Source organism: Sorex araneus, chromosome 2, assembly GCF_027595985.1.
Source record: "Sorex araneus isolate mSorAra2 chromosome 2, mSorAra2.pri, whole genome shotgun sequence".
Lineage (NCBI taxonomy): Eukaryota > Metazoa > Chordata > Mammalia > Eulipotyphla > Soricidae > Sorex > Sorex araneus.
Window position 1 is genome coordinate 321,619,181 of NC_073303.1, and position 18,957 is coordinate 321,638,137.

Sequence of the window (18,957 nt, forward strand, 5' to 3'; positions counted from 1 at the left end):
CAAGGGGCCCCGGACGGCGGGCGCGCCCCGGCCCAGAGCGGAGCCAGCCGGGACTCGGACCCGAGCGTCCCAGCCCCGCAGCCCTGCCCCAGGACCCCCGAGGACCCCCGAGCGCCCGCAGCCCCGCAGCCCTGCCCCGGGCTGCCCAGGCCGGGGGTCGCGGGGGCTCGGATCGGGGCTGGAGAGTGTCGCCTCTGCACCGCGGGGACAGAAGCGAGTCGCACCTGCTGGACTCCCCGCAGAGGCCGGGGGCCTCGGTCCCGCCCGCACCTCAAGGGGGTCTGTGCCCGGGAGCCCCGGCGTCTACACCGCCCTCTCTTGAAACCGATCCGCCTTCCAGGGCCGGGCCCGAGCCCTCTGCGCTCGGCGGGAGCCCGAGAAGGCCCGGGAGGGAAAATTCCTTTTTTGGAAGCCGGCGGCCGGTCCCGGGCGGTGACGCCAGCCCGAGCCTCCTCAGGGGCGCCCCGGCCCGGGGCTGGCCCAGGCCCAGGGGCGCGCGGGGCGGCGGCGGGGCCTGTCCGCGGGGATGTGCGGGGGCCGGGGAGCGCAGCGGTCAGGGCAGGCGCTGGCCTTGCGTGCATGTGTGTGTTTGGGCACTTCTGGAGGTGCTCCTGGCTCTGCACCCAGGGGTCACTCATGCTAGTGCTCGCTCGTGCTAGAGATGGAAGCCGGGTCAGCCTGTGCAGGCAAGTGTCTCACCCACGGCACTCCCTTCGGTCCCCAAGGACACTTATTTTTCCTTCCTTCCTTCCTTCCTTCCTTCCTTCCTTCCTTCCTTCCTTCCTTCCTTCCTTCCTTCCTTCCTTCCTTCCTTCCTTCCTTCCTTCCTTCCTTTCCTTCTTTTCTTTCCTATCTTTCTCACTCTCTTTCCTTTTTCTTCCTTTCTTCCTTCCTTCCTTCCTTCCATCCTTCCTTTCTTCTTTCCTTTCCCTCCCTCCCTTCCCTCCCTTCCCCTCCCTTCCCCTTCCTTCCTTCCTTCCTTCCTTCCTTCCTTCCTTCCTTCCTTCCTTCCTTCCTTCCTTCCTTCCTTCCTTCCTTTCCTTCTTTTCTTTCCTATCTTTCTCACTCTCTTTCCTTTTTCTTCCTTTCTTCCTTCCTTTCCTTCCTCTATCCTTCCTTTCTTCTTTCCTTTCCCTCCCTCCCTCCCTCCCTCCCTCCCTTCCCCTTCCTTCCTTCCTTTCTTTCTTTCTTTTTTTCTTTCTTTCTTTCTTTCTTTCTTTCTTTCTTTTCTTTCCTATCTTTATCACTCTTTCCTTTTTCTTCCTTTCTTCCTTCCTTTCCTTCCTTCCATTCTTCCTTTCTTCTTTCCTTTCCCTCCCTCCCTCCCTTCCTTCCTTCCTTTCTTTCCCTCCCTCCCTCCCTTCCTTCCTTCCTTTCTTTCCTTCCATCCTTCCTTTCTTCTTTCCTTTCCCTCCCTCCCTTCCTCCCTCCCTCCCTTCCTTCCTTCCTTCCTTCCTTCCTTCCTTCCTTCCTTCCTTCCTTCCTTCCTTCCTTCCTTCCTTCCTTCCTTCCTTCCTTCCTTCCTCCTGCAGTGCTTATTCCAGGCTTACTCCTGGCTCTGTGCTTATGAGTCTCTCCTGGAAGGGCTCAGGGGAGCGTCCTGTTGGGCCAGTGATCACGCTGTGGTCAGCCCCTTCGAGGCGAGCACTTCATCAGGTATTCTCTCTCCAGCCCCTGGCAGTTGTATTTCCTGGCGCTCAGTACTCAGGCTGGAAGGCGATGGATGCTTGTGTCTTCTAGATGCAAGCTCTGGGGGCGATGAAAGACACTGGGTGTATGACACTCACTAATCAGAAGCAATTCTTGTGATTCATTTATTGCAGAAACAAAGGAGCCCCCCAAGTTCCAGGGAGCTGCTTCCTCCTGCTTCGGGGCCCCACTCCTCCTTCCCGCCATCCCTTCCAGCCTGGCCGCCACTCCCGACAGTGACTGCAGTCTGCAAGGGCCCGCAGCTAAGACCATACATCTTCCAGGGCTGCAGGGAGCTGGGTGCCGCGCTCGGCCCTACCCACACATGTAGCCCCGCCTGGGGTGGGAGCTGGGGGCAGTCCGGTCCTCAGTGTCCCCCAGCAGGCGGAGCATGTACGTGCCTGAGTAGATGAGAAACTGCCCGGTCACCTGGGCCACGTGAGACAGGAACCGCAGCAGACTCCTGGGACAGAGGGATGAGGTCAGGCTTCTCTCCCCCACCCCGCTCTCACTCTCTCTCACACATACACACACTCACACACACATTTCCACACTCGCATGCATACACACTAGTCATACCCACTCAGACCCTCACACACATACCCTCATACCCACACACTCTTACACACACACTTACATACACTCACGCCCTCAAACATGCTCATACACACTCACATACATTGATACACACTCATACCCTCACACACATACTCACGCCACACACTTATACACAAACTTTCATACACTTACACATTCATACCCTCACACACTGACCTACCCTCACACACCCCACATACTCTTACATACAAACTCATACACACTGACATCCTCACACACACACTCATACCCTCACACACAGACATACACACTCACAAATACACTCACATACCCTCACACACATCCACACAACCTTATACACACTCATTGATACTCTCATAAACACTCACCCTCATACACTCAGACACATACCCTCACAAACACACTCGAATCCCTACACCCTCACATACCCACATACTCTTACACATGCTCATGCATACTCACACCCTCACACATACTCATACACACAATCACATAACACTCATACCTCCGTGGATTCTCGTGCACTCATACACGAGTGCAGAAACAAAGGAGTGCAGAAACAAACTCACTTACAGTCACATACACACTCTTATCCTCACATACATACTCACACATAGTCATACACACTGAGACACATACAACCCTCAGTCATACCCACGTGCACACATATTCACACATGTTCACACTCATGCTCACATACATACTGGTATTCTAACAGGAATGCTCATGGTAACATGCCCTGGGGGCAATGCTCAGGGCATCTGGGGGTCTTAGCAGTGCTCAGGGCATCTGGGGGTCTTAGCAGTGCTCAGGGCATCTGGGGGCCGCTGCGGGCCAACAGGGCTGGACAGTCCAATACTTAGGTCCAGCAGTGCAGCTCTGTGGGGCATGATCAGAGCTGGGGGGCCAGACCGAGAGACCCCAACAGTACCCAAGGGCCTCCAGGATGATACGCTGGGGTGCTCAGTGGGGCCAGGCAGCAGAGGATCCATCCCACGCCCGCCCGCTGGGACAGCTCCCCAGCCGCAGGGGCCGGTTAGATGCAGAGGCTGGATGGGTCTGGGGCTCTGCATCTCCTTCGACACCCCGGGAGGCTGATGCCAGGGATGCCCGCTGCCCTCTGCACGGCATGGCGCCTGCTAGCCCCCTCCAACGCGGCCTCCCCAGCAAGCGGGAGCGCCAAGCTGTCACGTGCCCTCCTGAGAGTGGGCACTGCTCCCTGCAACCCTGTGGGGTGTGTGGAGGCACGGGGCTTGGTCCCTGAGCCAGGCACCGTGGTGTGAGAGAAGTGAGGCTGAAGGGATATCTCAGGAGAAGCTGCAGAGATGCGGAGGCGCTCAGACCTGGATGTCCCACTCAGCCCTGCGGACCGTGCTGACCTGCCACTCAGGCTCCTTGGGGCCACAGACTCGGGGCCAGTGCTCGCACACATCCTTAGCCTATGCCGGAGCTAAAGCCCATTTTATTTTATTTATTTATTTTTTAAATTTTTGCTTTTTGGGTCACACCCAGCGATGCTCAGGGGTTACTCCTGGCTTTGCACTCAGGAATTGCTCCTGGCGGTGCTTGGGGGACCATATGGGATGCCGGGGATCAAACCCAGGTCGGCCGCATGCAAGGCAAACGCCCTACCCGCTGTGCTATAGCTCTGGCCCCTAAAGCCCATTTTAAAGCCTGGTCCAACAGCTGACACCCTCTGCCTTTGATTCGCCTCTGGGGATTCCTTTGGCTGCTTTTGGTGCCTGGGGTCTGTGCGATGGTAAGAGTCAGGAGCGAGTCTGACTGCTCTTCCAGAAAGGCGTGGCAAGGCAGGACTTGGGGGGAGGCTACACTATTAAAATTTTCTACATCGTCATACTGTCTGTTTCAAAAAGGAAGCCAGTGTCAAAGACTCCATCTTACTCTCCACATATGCACATTTTTGTTTGTTTGTTTGGGGGTGACACCCGGCAGTGCTCAGAGACTACTCTTGACTCTGTGCTCAGGGATGACTCCTAGTGGGGCTGAGGGGACAGTATGTGGTGCTGGGGGTTGAACTGGGATCAACTGTAATACAAACAGGCCCTTACCCATGCTGTACTATCTCTCTGCCCACACTGATCTGGCTTTTTAAAGAAGAAATCGGGGGGGCGGGTAGATAAAGCAGTTAAGGCACCTGTCTTGCATGCATCTGAGCCAGGTTTGATCCCCAGCACCCCATGTGGTCCCCTGGACCTGCCAGGAGGGATTCCTGAACACAGCGCCAGGAGGAAGCCCTGCACACCAGCAAAGATGGCCCCACCCCCAGCTGCCCAATTTTTTTTTCCTTTACACTGATTAATCGATTGCTTCTTTCTGGTATTTAATGGTATTTTGAGACAAAAAAAAATAGCTCAAGACTTTGTATTTCCTGAAATAAAACCATGGCAATAAATGCAAAACTACTGAAGTCTGGGGAGATGGGTCCAGGGTTTGAGGTGCAGGCTTTGCGTGGTGGGGGGGCTGGATTTAGGTCCGCGACCACACACCTCCCACCCCCGGCACCACCCACAGTGACTCCCTATCAGTACTGAATAGGCAGTAGGCCTGAATACTTCCGTGTGGCCCCAAATAAACAAAACAGACACACACACACACACACACACACATGCATACATACATACAAGTTCAAATGAACTTCAACCAGTACCATTCAGGTGAGCACTCTTGTAGGGCTAGGCTCAGAGAGCACCGAGGAGCAGGGTGCAAGGGAGCCACATCCCACACTTGGTCCCCAAACCCTTGTTACCTCAGCAAGGACTTGAGCCCAGTGCAGCGGATGTCGTAGGACACGGAGTACATCTCGTACATGGTGGCTTTCACGTTGAGACAGCCGATGACATCTTTGGGACTCGGCTTGTACAAATCGAAGGTGACTTTCGCTATTCCTGATTTCTTGGGTTGCTGGCGAACTGGGACATAATTACTGCCCTGCCAGGGAGGAGAGACGAGAGAGGAGAGAGGAGAGAGGGTGAGCACACCCCCCATCAGGACATGCAGTCTGGGGTTCTGGTTTCCTGCTTGTGGTGTCAGTTTAAACTCAGATGCGTCTGAGCTGCTAATTATTTAAGATGGTTTGCTCACACCACCACACCCAAGGCTGTCAGAAAGTCCCCTCGAACCTACTTCTAGGTTAGGGGTTGGGGAGAAGGTGTGAGGGATGGGACGTCGGCACAGGTACGGAGCCTCTCACGTGCTTGATGTTCCCAGAGTTGCTCTTTTTGGTTTGTTTTGTTTTGGGGGCCACACCCTGAGGGGCTCCGGCCTTAGACCTGGCCCTGTTCTCAGGGCTAATTCCTGGCAGGGCTCAGAGAACCATATGTGGTGCTGTGCACTGTCCCTCCAGCTCCCAATTTAAAATAAAACAAACAGTAGTGGGTTAATTTTGGGCGGGGGGGTGATGCTCAGGGCTTACTCCTGGCTCTGTGCTCGGGACTCACTCTTGGTAAGCTCAGGGGGACCGTATGGGACACCGGGGATTGTACCCAAGTCAGCCACGTGCAAGGTAAGCGCTCTATCTGCTAGGGTCTCTCTCCAGGCCTCCAAACACCAAGAGTTTTTACAGAAAAGTGAGAGGATTAAAAGGGAATTTCAGCCCAAGCTCCTGCAACAGCACTTTCTTTCGGGGCCTCATTTCCTTTCTGCCATGTGGAGGTTTCTCTTTGACTTTCCTTACATTAATCCCAGGTGTCTTGGTGTTGAGTGACGCCAAGGACGCCGGTACAGAGCTAAGGCACTCCCGGGTGTCCCATGGGCCAGGCACAGAGACTCGCTCACCTGCCGTCCCAGTCCAAGCACTGCCCCACAGGCAGCTGAGGCGTTTCCATAGAAACAGTGAGCCCTGCTGGCCCAGTCAAGGACAATGGACAAACACACCTAGGAACTGAGCGAGCTCTAGAGAGGCAGCATTTTCCCACCCTCAGGGAAAAGGGTTGCCTCCAGCACTATTTTCAGTGTCTCCTGTTGATGAGCTAGATGCTTGCAGATGCATGGAGCTGTGTGTGGTGCGCTTTAAAGGCTGCAGAGGACTTCATGCAGGAACCCTGCCAGGGCTGGTGTGTGATGATGCTGGGCACCCGAGCGCTGGTCCCTCTCCAGGGATGCATTTGCCAGCCCTGGGCATTGCATCGACACTATGGATTCGGGCTATTTACTTAGGGACCAGGATAGTACAGCAGGTAGGGCACTTGCCTTACACGCAGCCAATCAGGGTTAGATCCCTGGCATCCCGTATGGTACCCCCAGCATGGCCAGGAATGATTTCTGAGTGCAGAGCCAGGAGTAAGCCCTGAGCAGGGCTAGCTCTGGCCCCAAAACAACAACAACAACAACAACAAAAAGTATACCCACTTGCTTTTGGGTAAACTTACCGGTGTCCATTTCTGTCCCTTTTCCAAGATCATGAAATGTGTGTTGTCTCCTAAGGTCTGAAAGAACTCTTCCGTGTCTACCACTGTGCCATCCTCCTCCAGCACCAAGGTGACCAGTCCAGCAGTGATCATGAGCGCCTCCAGGGTCTAGATTGACAACCCACATGGATGGGCAAGACATTCCATTTCGACAACTCAGTGGCATCAAATAAGTCATAGTTTCAGCAGTGCCAAGAGGTTGGTCAGAAATGTAATGGGAAAGACAGAACTTCCTACAGCTTTCTATGATAATACAGGAAGAGGTCTATGATTCAGTCTTTGCTCAGAGAAGTTAAGCCTTTTTTTTTTAGCTGAGATTCTCTGGGTTAGAATACTCAATACTGGTTTTCATGCACATCCTTCTTACGCACAACATTCCAACCACACCCATCACCAGTGTACCCACCTCCCTCCCCCGCTAGCCCCAGCTCGCCTCTCTTGACCCCCCCCCCCACCTGCATTGTGTGGATCAGTTCTCCCTGTTATGTTGTCTTTGCACCTTTGATGCTACCTCGCTGTGGATCTGTAAGTCCCGCCTATGAGAGAGATCATTCTGCATCATTCCTTTCCTTCTGACTGGAAGTCAAGAATTTTAAGAAGCCTGTCTTCTTCAGGAATTCCCAGGATGAGATAAGTGTTCACATAGAGTAATACACTCTTGAAACATCTGGGAGGAGGGGAAAGGGAAAAGGGAGGGGGAGGAGGAGGAGAGGAGGGGGAGGCAGAATGAGGGGAAGAGGAGGGGGAGGGAGAGGAGGGAGATGGGGAGAGGAGAGGCAAAGAAGGAAGGGGAGAAAGAGGGGGAGGAGGGAAAGGAGGAGGAGGAAGAGGAAGGAAGGGGAGGAGAAGGAAGAGGAGGTGTAGAAGAAGGAGGAGGAGAGGGAGGGGGAGAAACACCTCTGGGCCTGGGAGCCAGCACTGGGGGTGAAGCTGCTGTGCACGTGTGGGACCTGGCTCTACCCTCAGCATCCTCTGATCCCTGAGCACTGCTGGGTTGAACTGGCCAGTTTGACTGGCTAAGAATTGCCAGCAGTGGCCTCTGCTCCCCCAGAACACGGCTTGCAAGGGCCCCCTAGAAAGAATCCTGGTCTTGTGTAGCATATTTGGACATCTTCCCGGAATTGATTTTAGATGCTTTTCCTTTATTTCTGGGTCTTTAGGTTGAGACTCCTTAGGAGTCCAATGTTCTTTCTTAGTTGCTGATCTAGGGTACTGTGTTAGAGCAAGGATGATTTCTCTTTGACCTTTATGACTAACGGTACTATTGCTCTGACCCTGAGATTTTCAAAGCTTGCTATTTCTTATATACTATCCTTTTCTTTCTTTTCTGGCACCATTCTGAAATCTACTCCCAGAGATGTTTGAGGGAACCATACAAGTACTGGAAATAAAATCTGGGATTTATGCATGCCAAGCATCGCCTGGCCCTTTAAGCCATCTCCTCAGCTCCCTTTTCATAGAAACAAAAAGGGAATGAAAGACAAAGCCTGGCGGTCAGGGTTTGGCTGCAGGAGGCTCAGGTTCAATATCAAGCTCCACTTGAGCAGCAGCAGAAGCATCCCTGAGCACTAAAGCTGGGAGTAGCCCCCTAACTACCATTCAGTACCCCTAGATGATCACTAAGCTGGGGAGTAGACCCTGAGCCCTGCTAAATGTAAGTTTAGGGTGGCCCCTAAATTTAAAAACAGGGAAAAGATGACATTATCAGTTGGTGACTAACTTTGAGAAGAATGCTGCCTCTGCTTTTCAGTCTTCCACGACACAGAGAGACAAGACTCCTTCCTTTCCTTCTTTCACTGACAGCTCCCCTCGGGCTTCCCGAGGCCCCGGCCTCTGCCAAGCTGCTGTCTGGCACTGACGTGGCACCCACACTCGTGGCCTCGTGTGAGTTCAGTGTCTTCTGAGACGTAGAGGGGATCCCAGCCTACGTACCTTGCCAAGGAGTTCCTTCAAACTGTTGGCCGTCACCCCCCGCCGGCTGCTTCTGTCGTGGTTGGAAACTCGGAAGGGGCGCGCTGAATGCTTGAGGGGAGTGAGCAGGACCTTCTTTGTCTGTGACCCCATAAACGTCAGGGGCCTGAACAGAAAAGTAGAAACATGGAGCCGGAGAGATAATATAATGGGGAGGGCTTGGCTTTGCATGCTGCCGACTCAGATTCACTCCCTGGCACCCTACATGGTCCCCTGAGCCCTGTCAGGAATAATTCTCGAGTACAGAGCCAGAAGGAACCTCTGAGCATCGTCAAGTGTGGCCCCAAAACAAAACACAAGTGAAAATATTTACTTTTACACTGAGGCTGTAATCTGGTGTGCACGACCCCACTGCCTTTTGCTCCCTGAAAGCACCAGAGCCAGGGATGACCCTGCTCATCCGAACAGCAACACCCAGACAACTAAAGGAAGGGGCAGGACATAAAGGAACAAACAGAAATTGAAACAAACAAACAAACACAAAAATCTAAGACTAAAGGAAGTTCAATGACTGGGAATTCTCTTTAGCAATTTTTTTATTTTTGACTTTGGGGCCATACTCAGCAGTGTCAGGGATTGAACCCGGGCTGGATGAATGCAAGTCAAGCACCTTACACAGTGGACTATCTCTCTGGCCCTCTCACGATCTTACACATAAGCCTGGATATCAGTGTGTGGGGGGGTGGGGGGGAGGGCACACCTCGCTATGCTTAAGGGCTACTCCTGGGTCCTACACTCAGGAATACTCCTGGCAGTGCTCAGGGACAATATGGGATGCCAGGGACCAAACCAGGGGTTGGCCACGTGCAAGGCGAAAAACCCAACTTTGCTCAGGGTGTATTCCTGGCTCTGTGCTCGGGGATAACCTCTGACGGGTGTGGCATCAAGGATATGAACTAATCACGCCACCATCATCCAAGGAAAGTATCAGCCTATTTCTCAGATAGGAAAACTGAGACCCAGAGAGGTCACTGTTGGGAACTAAGACAGAAGGAGGGAAAAGACAGGATGGGCAGGACACAGGAGCCCCAACCCAGAAAACTGGCACTGACGTGAAAAGCCACTGAGGCTGGGGCCCCTGGTGACTGTTTGCTCTCCCCTAGAAACAATCCTTCGGTAAAGAGCTTTGTCCCAACGCATGGAGGCCCTCCCATATGGGAACAGGCTTTGGCCCATGAGACCGAGAGTTAGATGAATGTTGGCCCGAGAATGCTGCTCTCCCCCCCGAAATGTTTATGCACTCAGAGCAATGAAGGCTGAGCACGAAGGAGGCCAGCGCTCAGCCTGAGGCTGTGAGGCCCGCGACCCCCACATGTTTCTCTCGTTGCTGTCATTATGACCTTCCCAGAGCCCCGACTTCAACCCTGTTCACTTGGGCCAGTCCTGGGCAGACACCTCAAGAAATTAATAAGAAAAAGGGGTGGAACCTCACAGCTCTGAGCTTCAAATGCCAGCGGCAAATCTCTGCCTGGAGCCAAGCTAACCCCACTCCTTCTCACCCTCCCCCCCTTCTCTCTCTTCCTCTCTCCTCTCCCTCCCTCTCTCTCTCCCCCTCTCTCTCCCTCTTCCTCCCCCCCTCTCTTCTCTTCATTTTCAGACCACACCCGGCTGTGCTCAGGGCTGACTCCTGGTCCTGGGCTCAGGAATTACTCCTGATGTCTTGGGGAGGGGACCATGTGGGGTGCTGGGGGTGGAACCCTGTTCAACCAAATGCAAGGCAGATGTCCTCCCTGCTGTGCTGTGGTTCCAACCCCTCTTCCTTCCACACAGCCCCTCTGACTCCCCAGCTGTCAGCGTCACTGTGTTTTATGCTTCCAGCAGGCACCTGTGAGCAACAGTGCCTGGTCTGTGGCCCTCTGAGCACAGAGAGGGCTCCAGGGACTAGATGGTGACAGGACAGCGGCCTCGCAGGCAGACTCTGAACCTTGCCCCGATGCCCAGGAGTCACACTAGATTCCAGCCTGGGTTACACAACGCAGCAAACAAGATGCCCACATTGTGCCAAGCTGAGCTGCAGGAAACGAGCTTCTGTTCTCATGATCCCTGGCAGCGGACGAGGCGGGCGGTGCTGCCGGGGCATCTGCGTCGGGCCTTCGCTCAGACCCTGGCCACGGCCCAGGCGCAGCACGGGCGCAACACTCACCGGCCGAGTGTGGGGAGAGGAGGCGAGTCCCACTCCGCCTCAGGCACATGGCCGAGCATTACTGCAGGACACAGGACAGAGGTGTGGGGCGGGGACATGAGCACGCCGGGTCTGAACCAGCCCGTGACTCCGAACCACGGTGCCTGTCACACCAGGTGGAAACCCTCCTATTTTGGGATTTTCAGAGAAACCTGTACAGATCCAGGGCTCCCAGGGCCCTCAGAGCAGGACACCAGGGCCCCATTCTCAAGGCCATGCCCAGGCAGACACTTGGTAGGCGGCTCTCCCAAGTCCCTGCGCGGCATCTGCAGTTTAGTGACTAACTGAATTGGAGGCTTAGGCAGAGTCACAGAGATGGGAGAACACAGCTCCGCTCTGGAATCTTCGGTCCAGGCCCTCGTGCAGCCACTTGAGGGCACCCACAGCTCTGACCTCTTGAGCGCGGCTCCAGCTGTCCTCACGGGGGTGGGGGGGATGCCTGCCCACACCTCAGAAAGAACCCATGCTCCAGTGACCTCACGCAGGTGATCACAGGAAGTTCTTACTGCCGCCCAGCAACTGATAAGATAAAGGCTGGTGTCCTGTCTGCTCTGCTCTTCCCCTGCCTCCTGATTCTCTCGTGTGTGGGGGGTGGGGGGGGGGCGGCAGGGGACACACCTATCAATGCTCAGGTTTTACTCCTGGGTCCTGCACTCAGGAATTGCTCCTGGTCGTGCTCGAGGGACCATATGGGGTGTCGGGAATCGAACCAGGGGTCAGCCATGTGCAAGGCAAAAAGAGGCCTTACCCCCTGTAATGGTTCTGGCCACTCCTTTGCCCTCTTGATTACCATTTTCAATTTGCACACACACACACACACACACACACACACACACACCCCACACCACCTGTTGTTCCTCTTCCAATAGCAAGTAAGGCACTTGCTTTGCACTTGATGGACCCAGGTTCGACCCCTGGTATCACCTGTTGGCCCCCTGAGCCCCACCAAGAGTGACCCTGAGCTCAGAGCCAGGGGCAAGCATCACCAGATGTGGCCCACCTCCAGATTCAAATGCAAGGAATCCAGATAAGACCACATTCTCTCTGGACAGGTACTTCTCCCTCTCTCTTCCCTCAGATGCTTCTAAATAAGTTTCGATTAAAAACTTTCTTGCTTTATCAGAGAGGGAGAAAGAGAGAGAGAGAAAGGAAGAAAGAAAGAAAGAAAGAAAGAAAGAAAGAAAGAAAGAAAGAAAGAAAGAAAGAAAGAAAGAAAGGAAGGAAGGAAGGAAGGAAGGAAGGAAGGAAGGAAGGAAGGAAGGAAGGAAGGAAGGAAGGAAGGAAGGAAGGGAAAAGAAATAAAGAAAAAGACAGACAAAGAAACCCCCTTTTCCCTAGACACACAGAGCAACGGCTCACTGGTAGCGCACTTTCTGTGCATGTGTTAGACTCTGGATTTGATCCCTGACAGCAAGGATGTATTCAAAATCCTTGAAGAAATAAAAATTGAATCCACCTTCTTCTTTGTGAGGAACAGGATGAGCTGTCATGTACACTAAACTTATGATCAGAGGGCTAACCAGCTAGCTCAATCAACAGGTCAACCTAGTCAGCCAACTCATGTCTGCTTCTCTTCATGGATTTTTTATACCACTGGCCATTAGCACAGCTTCTAAGAAATTTCCCCCTTGGTCCTTGGTACTCTGCATAGCCAAAGGACCACAGGAGCCTGAGAAGCCAAGAGTGTCACTTTTCCCAGTGCCACACCGACAGCAGATGTCCCAGAGAAAGGTCAGACCCTGGTGTGAAGCAGGAAGAAGATAGGAAACGAGGAAAAGGGCACTCAAGGAAATAGATGGGTTCAGGGAAATCAAAAGGATAGGGGAAGTCAGGCTTCCTAGAATATTCTTGAAACCATGATGAGGAAAGAAGGAAAACAGGGGGATCATTGTATTTCCTCCTGAGGGACACAAAGTTCATTGGGAGTGGGGGTAGGGAGGGTGTTGGTCCATGCCTGGAGGTGCTCAGGGCTTACTCCTGGCTCTGCGCTCAGGGATCATTCCTGCTGGGTTCGGGGCACCAGATAGGGTGTCAGAGATTTAACCTGGGTCAGCTGTGTGCAAGGCAGACCCTTATCTGCTGTCCTATCATTCTGTCCCTTGGTAAGCAAAGTCCTTAACTTAAGACAATGAGGGAACTAAATGGTCATGCAAAAGGCATGGTGCACCTTTTAATCATGCAAAGAAAGCCAGGAGGCCCCCTGAGCACCACCAGTTATGAGCCCAAACAAACAACAACTAAAACAAAATAAAGCTAACCCCTAAGTCATAAGAAAAGCAATCCTGGCGCTGGTTTTTTGCCTTGCACATGGCTGACATGGGTTCAATCGCCAGCATCCTCTATGGTCCCCTGAGCACTACCAGGAATAATTCCTGAGTGCAGAGCCAGGAGTAACCCCTGAATACTTCTGGTTGTGACCCCAAAACTTAAACAAACAGACAAACAAGAACAATCCTGACGGGCCAACCTCTAAATTGACATTTATGCTGAAGGTACTAAGTGCCAACAGCAGGCCCATGAACCAGGTCTCTACCAGGAAACATTTTGGTTCACGAGTGATAAGGGAGTTATGGGGAGTTATGTCGGCTGTGCCAGAGATTGTCCGAAGGATAATCAGAGAGGAGCCATGTCTGAGGGAGCACCACATTTCACTGTGACGGGCAGGAGGGGGAAGAGGGATCCACATGAGGGCAATCAAGCATGAGCAGGACTAGGTCATAAGTCAAGTGGCGGGATCACCAAGGCCCAGGGTGACAATGAATGTCAAGGAAAGTGCTGCTGTCAAGGTTGTGCTCACAGAGAGACCAGCCAGCTCAGAGTAGCACTGTAGCACCGTTGTTCCGTTGTTCATCGATTTGCTCGAGTGGGCACTGGTAAAGCTTCCATTGTGAGACTTGTTACTGTTTTTGGCATATCAAATACACCACCGGTAGCTTGCCAGGCTCTTCAGCTCAGAGAGAAAGTGATCATCTCTGTGAGCCCAGGGGGCCATGGCAGAGGATGGCCAGGACCACCCCACAGGCTGCTGTGGGTTTCTGGATGTTCCCTGCTCCCCAGCAGCTATGGGGACACTGTTACAGTTGACAGATATGCACCAGAGGGACAGCCCTGTCCCACAGAGTTTCCCACCCACCCCCAGTGCCCCCCTTGTGGCTCATCAGAGGTGGGTGTTGAGACTATTCAATCTCTAACCATCAAGCATTTGCATGCCTTGAAAAGATACTCAACCAAGAGTTTAGGGGCCAGAGCAATAGCACAGTGGGTAGGGTGCTTGCCTTGCATGTAGCCGACCCAGGTTCGATCCCCGGCATCTCATGTGGTTCCCAAGCACCACCAGGAGTAATTCCTGAGAACAGAGCCAGGAGTAACCCCTAAGCATTGCTGGGTGTGACCCCAAATAAAAACAAACAAACAAAAATTTCAGACACAAAAGAGTAAGCCTCTATAATCCTGGAGATTGACTTGAGGAAAATCTCGGTTCCTTGTTTAGCTCACCAAGACAATGATAAAATATGTACAGAAGTGGTAGCTATACACAAGCTCCAGTTCCCTCTTCAAGGAAGGCACGAAACAGCTACAGAAGGGGCTGTCGTGCACCCAGGCTCACGGATCTGGGCAGCTGCAGGTGTGAGGGTTACTGTGGACAGGGCCGCAGGCCTGCCTACTATGTGGTAGCCAAGGCCTGGGCAGAGCGGGCCTAGCCCTGAGCCTGGAGCTTAGTGGTCACTAAGATTCAGGACCCTCTGTGGATTAATGACAAAGATCAGGCTGGAGACTTCCTAATCACAATCTGATCATCTGAAAAAGACAAGAATGTTGCTTAACTCATTTCCTTGCCAAATGTGCTTATTTACTAAGAAAAGACAGAGTTAGGACAGACAAGCAGCAGTTTAAATCAGGGAACGCCATGTGGGGACAGAAGCTGGCCTTACCTTGCCTATTGCTAAACATGAATTCTTAGCCTGGACCTATTTTTCTCCAGTGGGGAGATCAGGGGTGCTCAGGAGACTGGGAGTTCCTCCCTAATTATGTGCTGCTCTTGTGCCCTACTACACCGGTGACAGGGATTAACCCCACCACCCCGATATCCAAGGGATCATGCAAGAGCTGGGGCATGAGTGGGGGCCGGCCAAAAGCAAGTCATGTGCTTTAACCCTTGCTCTATCTCCCCAGTCCTGGACCTGGATATGAATCTGGGTGGGGAGAAAAAACGTCTTCCTTTCAACAAGAGTCATGGGTTCTGTTTTCAGCTTAATTTGGAAGCAGGTAGATTCACAAGGAACTGTAACAACACTGGACCCCAAACAAATGGCCACACAGATCTGGGGTTTGCAGGGCCACAAAGAAATTGTGTTTTGAGAGACTGAGCATTTCCTTGGGATTTGATTGCCAACATGTCTTTCTTTCTAAAAATTGAAAAAAAAATGTTTTTGTTTGTTTGTTTTGGGGTCACACACAGTGATAGTGATGCTCAGATGTTACTCCTGGCTTTGCATTCAGGAATCACTCCTAGTGGTGCTCAGGGGACCATGTGGGATGCTGGGGATCAAATCCGGCTTGCCACACATGAGGCGAGTGCCCTTCCTGCTGCACTATTGCCCCATGATCGTCAACATTTCTTAAGCAGGTTGGTTCCAGCACAGCACTTGGCCCCAATGAAACCTCGCACTGATCTACTCTGGATTTGGAGAATTGCTGTAAGGGTTAAGTGCAAGGGCTGAACTAGTCTTTCTCCTTCCCCCACATCCCCCTATTGCCAGGCTTGAACCCAGGGTTTCACACTTGCAAAGCTCTAACCATTGAGCAACACAACCTTCAATTTGTGTATGTTTTAGGGCCACACCCAGCAGGACTCAGCGCTTACTCCAGGTTCTATGCTCAGGTGTCACTCTTGGCGGGTTTGAGGGACCATGTGGGGTGCCAGGGATTGAACTCTGGCCAGCCACACTAAGGCAAGCACCCTACCCACGGTACTATTGTTCTGCCCCATCTCTTCTATTTTTTTTAAGGGGCTTCTTAAGCATTGTGGAAGGGTCTGGGGTCAGTCTCCACGATTCTTAACCTAATGGCCAGGTGACTCAAAGCAAGGGCCTGAGGATGTGGTGCTGCCCTGGTTCTGCAGTGCAGGGACCACCAGTGCCACGCCGGCAGGGCTCGGGGGCCACTAAGCATGCAAGGCAAGTACCCCAACCCCTGCTCTATGCCCCACCCCAAGGACCACCCTGCAGCTCCCCCACCCAAAGTGGCAGCCCTTCAGTGCTCTGCCCTGGCTGGCCTCAGCCAGGCCTCCCAGGAGAGAGAAGAACGGCCTGTTTGTGCATTCAGGGGAGAAAAACCTGGCAGAAGCCTCACTCCAAATTATGACCAATCCTTACCCCCTGGAAGAAGGGCTGTGGGCATGGATGGGATGGGAGGAACCCGAAGAAAACAGGAAAGAAACCAAGGTCTTCACCTTTCTCCTAAATGTGTTTTGAAACAATAATAAAAACAGGTGCCTGTGGAGACGCATGAACGAGTGTGTGTTCTGCCTCCTCCCTGTCCCTCCACATGACTTACTTAGTTTTGTGTTTTGTTCTTTCGGGCGGGGTGCGGGCTCCCTCTGGGGCACCTCGCAGAGCTGAGCGACTGTGTGGTGCCAGGGACTAGGCCAGAGGCTTACACCCTGCACTCTCTCCCTGGCCCTTTTGTTCCTCTCTGAAGAGAGAGCTAGAGCCTTTATGAACTGGTGCTTCTAAATCTGTCCCACATGCAGTCCCTGGGCCCAAGGAAGCCTGCAGAGGCTCACAGCTCACACTGGGGTTTTGGTTATTGGGGGACGGGGGTCTGGAGGGGACACACCTGGTACTACTCAGGACTTACTGCTGGCTTTGCACTTAGGAACCACTTCTGGCAGGGCTTGGGGGAAACTAAGGAGTGCTGGGAATTAAACCCCGTCGGCCACAAGAAAGGCAAACGATTTACATGCTGTACTTCAGTCCTGGCCCCTCTTACTAAACCCAGACGTTCAGCGTCACAAACGGGACCCTTCACCTCGGAAAGTCACATCTGAAGGTGCTCGAGGGATTCTCTGAAGTTCCTTAGCCGTGGTCAGTGGCACTCCTTTCTCTCTACCCGTCAGGGCTCTTCCGCTGACTCTTTCGGCACTTACCAATAAGGATTAGCTAGTGGACATCGGGCAGTGAAGAGAGACCCAAGAACAGGGCCATGTCCAGGTTCTTCGCACCCCGGCCCTGGGAGTTGAACTAGGGTGCGGGTTACAGGACAGGCCTGGAGGAGGGGGTGGCTTCTTCCCAGACACATCCTTTTGCACACGGTTGAGCTCAGCGCCAAGGAGGCTCCCAGCAGTCAGTCCCGATGCAGGGAAAGGGCGACGCAACCTGTTCTGGTGCCAGGAGTCTGCACACCCTGAGCCTGTCCCCAGCGGCCCAGCTGGCCATCCTCGAGCACCCTGCCCTCGCGCGGGACTGCTCCAGAGGTGTGTGGGGTGGGCGTCGCAGAAGGCACTGCCGCCGCTCGGGACGGGGTCACCCTTGCACTCACCATGCACCCCTCCCCTCGTGCCTAAGGCGGGCTGGAGCACCCGGGCTGGGCAGGGTGGGCGAGTGCACAGGGACCCCGAGCGCAGGAGGACGGCGAGGAGCGCACGGGGCGCGGCGCTCACCTGAAGAGGGCTCCCGCGTAGTCCCAGGCCATCTCCATCGCGCCGCTCCCCGCCAGGCTCGTCCTCTCCCGGCCGCCGCCTCTTAAGGCCGCGCCGCGCCCCGCCCCGCAGCCCGCCCGGCCCCGCCAGCGCCGCGCCACGACCTTGGCGACACTTCTGGCGCCGCTGCAGGATACGGCTTCGCGCGCGGCACCCCCGCCCCCTCACACGCCCCTCCTGCCCACCCTGCAGGGAAACGGCTCCAGAGGCCGTGACCCGGACGGGGACGGAGCCCCGAAGCCCCGCGCTTTCTGGGGATCGGTGGCAGCCTCTCGCCCGGGCCGCGGCCGCGCAGGGGCGGGTTGTGCAAAGCCGGGTCACGGCTGGGGTGAGCGGCAGCAGGAGGAGCGCACGGTGCGCACCTGCGCTCCGCCCCGCAGGCGGGCCCGGCGCCCCGGCTTCCCGTCTGCCCAGCTGCTTCAGGTTGCGCCCTGGGTGGTTGGGGCCGGGGCAGGTGCTGGCAACGGAGCATGCGGAGGGAATCGCCACGGCTGCGCTAACGGCCCTCAGCCCTGTGTGAGGGACCCCTGCGCTGGCGCAGACGTGCTTGCGGGGGACCCCTGGGGGATGGTTTGGGAAGCGGGGAGACGGGCGGACAGGTGCTCCGGAGACAGCTGCTGACCTCGAGATGGTGAAAGAATCGCGGGAACAGGAAATCGAACAGTGTCCGAGTTGCAGCCCTTTCAAACATTCTGGGACAGAGATTTGTTCCCTCAACCCACTGTCCCGGCCCGCAAGTAGGTTGTGCCCGCCCACTGCCGCTTGCTAATCCTGTTTCCAAAGAGCTGCGATGGCCTGTGCTTCCTTTCCCCTGAGTCAGCCCCCGGTCACTGGACCCAAGAACAAGACCGTGATGCCCGCCTACCTCCTCCGCTTCTTCCTAAGGCGGGATGGGCTAAGGGACGCGGGGGAGGGGCCGCAGAGTGAGGCAGAGTGAGGTTAAATTCCCAGTCTCGTTCGCTTTGCACGAAGCAATGTCCTCCCACAACCCTGGGCCCCCGAGAAGCCACCTCTGCCGAGATTTCTCAGTCCAGGGCTTAAAAGAAGGGGAGTTTCCTGCCCCCAAATTTCTCATCAGCTGCCTTCCCACTGACACCCCACTTGTAGCCACACCCCTATCTCCACCAGTTATGTCTAGAAACCCTGACTCTCAATGCCGGGAGTTAGCAGTGGTGGTCAGAGTACTATGGAGGGGATCAGTATCTTACAAGAGGCTCCAGAGAGACCCCTGGGTGCTTTCACCCATGCGAGGACTCCTGACAAGGATCCAGAAGAGAGACCTCTGCAGAATGCACCCTGCAGACACCCCAATCTCTGTCTTCTGCTCTCCAGACCGAAAGCCACAAGTCCTGGTGGCTTAGACTCTACCTTGTCTGCAGTGTTCTGTTGCGAACGAACACATGAACCAC

General features: G+C 54.3%; 1 protein-coding gene across 1 annotated transcript; it reads right to left on the bottom strand.

Moving 5' to 3' along the window:
* Positions 1–1,800: 1,800 nt before the first annotated feature.
* On the bottom strand, positions 1,801–17,942 carry CIDEA (cell death inducing DFFA like effector a). The gene is made up of 5 exons (XM_012934405.2): positions 17,510–17,942; positions 8,628–8,772; positions 6,657–6,803; positions 5,036–5,217; positions 1,801–2,152 (listed from the first exon to the last, which is right to left on the bottom strand). The coding sequence occupies exons 1-5, from the start codon at positions 17,545–17,547 to the stop codon at positions 2,005–2,007; spliced, it is 660 nt and encodes a 219-aa protein (XP_012789859.2). The 5' UTR covers positions 17,548–17,942; the 3' UTR covers positions 1,801–2,004.
* Positions 17,943–18,957: the final 1,015 nt, after the last annotated feature.